Raw genomic sequence first — 8,528 nt, 5'->3', positions numbered from 1 at the left:
TTTGTAATTAACTTTGGCCAAAAATTGTTTATTTATTTCATATCAGTCTACCTTATCCATTTAAATGGAAATTTTGAAAATATGGGGCATTTCGATCTTAGTTTTGGTCTAATTAGACTTTATCAATCAAAGTTTAGTCAAAAATTTGCTTTGCCAATTCTAATTTCATCAAAAACCAACTTCTCTATTATTCATTTATTCTCAATGTCTACTATAGGCAAAAATAGGCTTTTAAAAATCAGTTGGTGGAAAGTTGGCGTGTTTCGACTTTAATTTGATCAAGAATTGATTTTCTCAAGAACTGGCTTTTCCAGCTTCAAATTGAACAAAAAAATTATTATTTCTGAAATTACCTTCGCTCAAACATCAGCTTTTGTAATTAACTTTGGCCAAAAATTGTTTATTCATCTCATATCAGTCTACCTTATCCATTTAAATGGAAATTTTGAAAATAAGGGGCATTTCGATCTTAGTTTTGGTCTAATTAGACTTTATCAATCAAAGTTTAGTCAAAAATTTGCTCTGCCAATTCTAATTTCATCAAAAACCAACTTCTCTATTATTCATTTATTCTCAATGTCTACTATAGGCAAAAATAGGCTTTTAAAAATCAGTTGGTGAAAAGTTGGCGTGTTTCGACTTTAATTTGATCAAGAATTGATTTTCTCAAGAACTGGCTTTTCCAGCTTCAAATTGAACAAAAAAATTATTATTTCTGAAATTACCTTCGCTCAAACATCAGCTTTTGTAATTAACTTTGGCCAAAAATTGTTTATTCATCTCATATCAGTCTACCTTATCCATTTAAATGGAAATTTTGAAAATAAGGGGCATTTCGATCTTAGTTTTGGTCTAATTAGACTTTATCAATCAAAGTTTAGTCAAAAATTTGATCTGCCAATTCTAATTTCATCAAAAACCAACTTCTCCATTATTCATTTATTTTCATTGTCTACTATAGATAAAAATAGGCTTTTCAAAGGTCAGTTGGTGAAAAGTTGGCGCGTTTCGAGTTTAATTTGATCAAGAATAGATTTTCTCCTTTTCCTTGAACAAAAAAATTATTATTTTTCAAATTACCTTCGCTCAAACATTGGATTTTTGTTATTAATATTGGCCAAAAATTGTTTATCTATCTCATATCATTCTTCCTGATCCATTTAAATAGAAATTTTGAAAAAATTTCGAAGGTTATTTGGTAATCTTTCTTTCTTTGGTACGATGATTACTCATCCAACGTACAGGCATCATTTGGCACCCAATGATATTTTGAAAAACAAAAAAGTCATATATAAATATAATTATTTATTTTTATTCGTGTATCTCAAGCTTAAGTAGCAACCCTCTTATATGTTTTGCTCTTAAAAACAATTCGTTAAATAATTGTTTTGTACCCTCCACATGGACCAAATGGTAGTTTTCGAGGAAGAGAGTACTAAATACGGTCCTGACAGTGACGTCTTTGTTCTCGGAATGATGTAATTGCATAAAACCAAACAAACAACGAGGTTAATAGTATGATATATCAATTATTTCGCGTCAGTTTGTTTCCAAGTACATTTAAACAAAATGAGAAACATAAAATTCTTCGAAGATCTCATCAAAAGTTATATAAGTACCAATAAAACTATAGTGAATAAAAAAATTTCCAATTTTTTACCACCAGGTGAAAATTACATGAGTGATATTTTAAAAATCGACGTTACTTTGAAAAATAACGAGAATGGAAACGAAGAAGAAATACATATCATAGCTAAACTAGCAGCCACCAACGAGTTCGTGGGATCCACTTCATATATGACCAAAAGCGAGCTACTTTTCTATCAAGAAATCATTCCTGCTATAGAGAATTTCAGTGAAAGACACGGTTTACCTAAGCCGAGTTTTTTTCCTAAATTTATGGGTGGTAGATTGAATTTGACAGGTGGTACAACAGCTGACGATAATGCAGTTATATTAATCGAAAATTTACTCGGTAAGTTTTTTAAAGTGAAACAAATACAATCGAAATTTGGTTCGCTTACAAATAACCCTTAAAAAACGGTACACTATAGAACTAATGAACACGTTATGAGCAAGAAACTCTTTTCCAAAGTAAAATCATACCTCAAACACTATCCTTTAAAAATCAGTAGACTCATAACAATACTCACTTTACAAAAAGTTTGGTGTCTTCGTCAATTTATCAAAACGCGTCCTTAAACGGGATATTTCAACTACAGACGAATCCTGAAGATGACTGGTGTTGACCAAAGTTTTGTGGAAACTTTCCAAGAAGCATTTAGCACAGATATCAATAACTGGAAGATACAATTGAAAAAATAGTGAGTCTGAAGAGTCCCATCCACGTTGGAATACTAAGAAGTTCAATTGGGAGTATTTTGAACCTATTTTAACCCTGCAGGTGTCATAGCAAAAGGCGGGAGATCCTGTAGCCAGGCTGATATACCAACTAGTGGAATATGTAAATTACCAAACTCCATAAAGTTACTTCTAAATGAGAAGACTCATTCAAAGGACTTCTAGATGATTCAATGACTTCAAACCTAAAACAAAACAATGTAAAACTCTAAAGACAGCTCATAGTAACGCAATCTTGAAGATTAAGGTAAAGAAGTGGAAGGAGCTCAGCGTTAGTAGATAGTAGATGCACTGTTTCCTTTACAAAAGATGAATGAACGACAGATAATTGATGTCACATTGAAGTAGGTGTCACTACTCACAGTAGACGTGAAAATATGACGAGGGCACCTGGCAACTACCGAATATCATCCGAGACATCCAGAAATACTGTTAAAGATATTCTATGTTTGTTGAACTGAGGAAATTTTCCCAGAACAGTAAATCAGAGGAGGAAACGACGACTCGAGCATCGCATCAGAACACAGCCTATTATAAATGCTGAGTACTTCTTGGAAGCTCTTTGAAAATATGCTGCCATTCTGTAGGTAGAGGACTATCCCAAAAGCAGTTCCACCCCTAGGAAATTAACCATATATGCAGAAAATGAAGTAGTAATCGGTGCAAAAGTAATGCGGCACAAATCTGACTCCTATTCCTGACTTTCCATAGCCTAATAACTAATATACGATACCCAAAACAGAACAAGGAAGAAAAACATCTGGAGTAGCACAGATCTGACTCCTAGATCTGACTTTCCATAGCCTAAGAACTAATATACGATAACCAAAACAGGACAGGGAAGAAAAGCATCGGAAGCAGCACAGATCTGACTTCTATTTCTGACTTTCCATAGCCTAATAACTAATATACGATACCCAAAACAGGACAAAGAAGAAAAGCATCGGGAGCGGCACAAATCTGACTCCTAGGCCTGACTTGTGTGAAGAAATGCCCACAGAGGGATTGCAGACGATTTAGTGGTCGTCTTTACTCCAAGCACAATGAAGGAACTACTAATTCATATAATTTCCTCATCTTATCTCTGGAAAAGATTTAGTGAACAAACCTAGTAAATGTTGAAGGTCAAATCAACTTGACAGTACCTGCAGTAAGATATTTACAAGTGTCGTTGTATGTCAAGCTAAATATTTAAGAACCCATTAGGAAGACGTCGGATAAGATTGAAGCTGGGAGGCTCGAGTTAAATCTGGAGCCAATCAACGCGATTTTACAAGTATAGACAGAAAGTAGATTCTCAGCACCGTATTGGATCCAGCCGTTCAGAAATCACCAAGATTCGATAGATTTTCTGGTGAAGGAGAAAACGAGAATTTATCGCCTTTGAAGGAACAGGAAACTAAAAGTACAACAAAGAATAAGGAGATACCAGAGAAAGATGGACCCTCAAGCTGATAAGGAGCGTGGAGTGAAGTAATGGGCAGAAAGGAAACATGGTTATGTAAATTATCAGCTGGTGGGATAAGGGAGGTTTTTGAAGAGAGGATCTGTTACTTTCAGATTTGAATTTTTAATTCAACTAAATTATCGAGACGTTTACTTGTACTGAGCACTAGCTGATGGCTCATTGCTTGCGGGGAAGTTTTCCCTGAAAAACAGCAGGAAAACAGGGATTCAGAAATCGATCGGGGTCGTAGTTTTGGAGAAGACAACATGACTGAAGTTGATTATAATTAGTATTTGTTTGTAAGAGTTTAAATTTACGATGATTGTGGAATTGACAACCAAACTATGTGATTAGCTAAAAAGTCTAAACCACTGTCGTCACGAAGATCTTTTCGCAGACAATAATTGTTCAGATTTTTGTTAAGAAGTATTTGACAGTGGGTTTATTGGCTATATCATTTAACCACGAGGTTCTTGGAAGTTTTTTATAGCATGAACGTTTAATAGTCATACAAAGGCAGTTGGTTTGTACCACCTGCAGGTAGTTCGATTTGTTTTTGTCCTGGAAGTCTTCTCTGATAATATTAAAGACTCTTTAGAGATTGCATGAGTAGCTGGATCCGTATGAATTGAACTATTATTTTTTGTTTCAGGTTTTGAAAACGTGGACCGTCATGTTGGGTTCGATCTGGTTACAACCAAATACATATTAAAAGATCTGGCAACATTCCACGCAATACCGATAGCGATGAAACTATTAGAACCAGAATTATTTGAGACGAAACTTAAAGCGAATTGCTACGGGCTGATTTTACCTAAAAGAATCGAATACGAGGAAAACGGCGGTGAAATTGAGGCTGTAGGTTTTCCAGAAAACACTCTCGAAGGACACATATTTTTAATCAAACTTTTACAGCAGGACGAAAGATATATAGAGGCGTCGAAAAAATACGAGAAGTTTTATAATCGTATAAAAAATATTATTTCGAGGGAAGCCAAAAAACTTTTCCATTCGGAACCGGTAGATCCATACGCTACGTTAGTTCACCAAGATATGTGGATTAACAATATCATGCTGGTCTTCCAAGATGGTCGTCCTATTGAAAACAAATTCATAGATTTCCAAATATGCAGAATTACTTCACCAATCACTGATCTACTCTTTTTCCTTTTCACTAGCGTACAAACTTCTTGTTTGAAAAGTCATTTGGACGCATTGATCACGCATTATCACGATCATTTCGTTGAGATTTTGAAAACCAGCGGCTGCTACAACTCCCAGTTTTCGTATGAAAATTTTTTAAAAGAAATGCGTGCTAGTTCCACCCAAGCTATAATACAAACAGTTTTTATGCTACCCAACGTTGTTTGGCAAAAAAAAGGCGAAATGTATGAATCCGCCAAAAAAGAATCACTCTTCCAAGATCATTCGCCAAAGCTAGCTGAACGGTTCACCGTACTTGGTGTTGAAGCAGCCAAAAGAGGTTGGATATAAACCAAAACATTCCTGTCGAGATCTCCCTGCAGACTGGTGATTTAGTTTATACCCAAATAGTCGGTGACAGTGAAAGCTGTTAAGGAATAGGATCCTATATATAAATGAAATAATATTTATTGTGTTTTAAGTTTATATTTAATTAAAAAATGTGTAGCTCTATTAACTTTATTTGAATCATGTCCACTTCTATTAGAAAGCTCAAAATATGAGATGGTTTTAGCTGCCAGAGATCTTCATTTTCTATTTTATACGCTTCCAGGTGTGGTGCTCTAGAGCTCCGTAGTGTCTATCACACAGAAATACAGATAGAAGTTTCTTCCCTTGAGCAACATAAACATTCTGTGGTTACCAAGGTAGCCACCAGTTTAGGAATGGAAACTAAAAACGAAGGCAAACCAGGACCTTGATCACTCGAACACTATGAACATAATCAGAAAGTTGAGCACCTGGTGGACAATGCACAGAAGATACCTTCACCTCTTCTTCAGCGAGTTTTTAGAGAAGATCATACACAATGTTTGAATAACAGTACTATCTTGGATCTAAGATCTAAGATACAATCCACAATACAATCAGTACATAAGATCTTTCATCGAAATCGTTTGATACTTTCATGTGCTTTATGCCTTTTTGGAATCGATAATTTCTTTTCTTTCTCAATAGTACTGTGATGTAATCTTGAACCTCATCGGAAGAATTACTTGGAAAAAGGTTAAGAATCAGTACAATTGTCAGGAGCTGGCTTGTTTCACAAAAGTATCCAAAGCAGTGAACATTTGAACTAGTATCATTCTAATGGTTGATTCAATATTACGTAATTGTATAAGTCCAGTAGAATACTGCCTTTCGTTGGATGCTTTTATGGGTTTTATGCTTTCTTAAAAAAGATTAATCTTTTCTAAGCTCTTAGCTGTACTAAAATGTAAGTCAATAACATCATAAATTAACTCAAGCCATGGATTTACAATCAAGTTGAACCTCATCAGAATAGAGCAGCTTGGAGTGTAACCAAGAATCAATACAACTCTCAGATGCATGGATTTACAATTAAGTTGATCCTCATCAGAACAGACCAACTTTATACTGTACTCGTAAATCAATTTGCAATTCTCATTGGAATCTCATATTAAAGCATATTTTTCAAATTATACATTTGAACATTACGAGTTTTTGATGGATTAAGATTTTACAAAAAAGTACTCTTGGCTTAACTCGATAAAGTTTATGGTTTGATTGTTGTATAGACCAAGAAAACCATTCGATATAAAGAGACATAAATCGTAATTATTTATTGAAAATACTTACAGAAAGTATAAAATCACAATCAAAAATTCAAATGCAGGACGTAAGAAAAAATTTGAAATGTAGAAGGATATTTCTTTGAACATTGAAAAGCATTCCAAGATTATGCCTTAAAGCTTCACAATGGTGTTTTTTCTATCGATCATTTCGTTTCTGGTGTCTACTGGTGCATATAATAAGCTTATACCCCAAAAAAAATTAATCTATTGTATTTAGTACAGGGGAACGTGGTGGCCATTCAAATGGACCTCCTCGACTAATTTATCTATTAGTGAAAACGTTATCAAGATAATTCCATTAATCGATGTTCATTCTCCATTTGATTTGTTCCGGGAGGATTTTCAGCTGCCCATAAATGTAAATAATTGATAAATCAATAAAATCGTGTAGTGTGAAACTACACGATTACCAACTTTGGAAATTTTGAATGATTAATCATTATCTTATTTTCAATAAGATAATTTTTGTTATCCTGAAAAAATTTGATTTTATTATTTAGTGACTTTCACCAACAAACAGACGATTTATTCTAATTTTCTTTCACTACAGAATAGTCTAACATTTCCTACGACACATCTTGCAAACCGGAATGTAAAAATTATTCTTTTTATTCAAACAAGATGTCGCATCTGACAACGTTTACAAAGAGCGACATCTGTATTTCTTTAAATATACTCTACCTCAGCAGAATTTTCACATCAAAAAGTCAAATTTTTGTATAGTTTTAGCATATTCAGGGTTTAGTTCTCGGCGCATTCCTTTGTTTCTAATATTGGGATTATAGTACAGTCAAAATTGTAATTTTTTAATTTTTCCCCACATCAAACAGTTATTATATCAAAGTTATATTCACAAATATACACTACTGGACAAAAATTTTCACCCATCTCATAATCGAATTGCGAAATGGTAATAAATAATAATAATAAATATACCAAGTGATTTGTTCATTATTATTAAACTATTAATTAATTCTTCGGTGTTTATAATTGTAGTTTAGTCCCAATTAGCCCTTTTGATACGCAAAAACGTGTTATGATTCATCTTTTTGTAAAGTTCGTATGCGAATTGTTTTCGTTCTCGCAAATTCAGACTTGTAAGCTATGAAATGGGTAAAACCAAATAATTATCGTATATCAATCGCAAGTCTCCATATTCTAGGCAAAAGTATTCATGCTATTGCCGCCAAATTAAAAAAAAACATGGACGTACCGTGGAAAAAATACGCATCCATCAAGAGCTTTTGCGATGGTAAACGTTCAGAGCGACCACAACCAATCACTAAACATGATTGATGACTTACTGATATAGCAGCTCTAATTTGAGTATTCGCCCAGCGCATGTCAATGAAAGGACGAATGTTTAGATCCATGTGTAATTCTGACTGTACTTGGAAATCTGCTAGGAATGGAAGAGATTTTTTGGAAAGATAAAGCTATATAAAAATTTATCTTCCAGCCTGATAACGATTCTAAGTATCCTTTAAATAGTATTTTAAATAATTAGAATGAAAGAATGTACTGAAAGTGAATATTTGGCATTCAAAATGGCCAGATTTCAATCCAATTGATTTGGATATAGTTGTTGTGGGACATATTGCACTAGAAAGTCCTACGTCCACTTCATATCTTTGAAATATCCTGTCCGCTGTCAAATGTCACACTTGACATTAGAAACGTCATATTATAAAAGAAACGGTTATTTGAAGTCCCTTTTCTGGGTGAATATGCTTCTTGTCTAATTCTTCTTGTCTTCTGTTCTTCTGTCTTGTCTAACGGATTTCCAGCCTCCGCGTTGCTTTATTTCCATAATTTCCGTTCCTGAGTCTACCAGTAGAGACGCTAACAAGCGTCCTGTGTTTTCTTTAACCTTAGGTAGACCCAAGTACTGAGAAATCTTTGCTGGTTATTTTTCAATGGTA

The 8,528-nt window shown here is 34.0% G+C and overlaps 1 protein-coding gene across 1 annotated transcript; it reads left to right on the top strand.

Moving 5' to 3' along the window:
• The first annotated feature begins 1,512 nt into the window (after positions 1 to 1,512).
• Positions 1,513 to 5,464, top strand: LOC130893791 (uncharacterized). The gene is made up of 2 exons (XM_057800163.1): positions 1,513 to 1,975; positions 4,461 to 5,464. Exons 1-2 carry the CDS (start codon positions 1,570 to 1,572, stop codon positions 5,300 to 5,302), a joined length of 1,248 nt encoding a protein of 415 aa, XP_057656146.1. The 5' UTR covers positions 1,513 to 1,569; the 3' UTR covers positions 5,303 to 5,464.
• The last annotated feature ends 3,064 nt before the right edge of the window (positions 5,465 to 8,528 follow it).

The sequence above is a fragment of the Diorhabda carinulata genome, chromosome 5, assembly GCF_026250575.1.
Source record: "Diorhabda carinulata isolate Delta chromosome 5, icDioCari1.1, whole genome shotgun sequence".
Lineage (NCBI taxonomy): Eukaryota > Metazoa > Arthropoda > Insecta > Coleoptera > Chrysomelidae > Diorhabda > Diorhabda carinulata.
The sequence above is the reverse complement of the archived record's forward strand: the minus strand, read 5'-3'. Positions and strand labels throughout refer to the sequence as shown.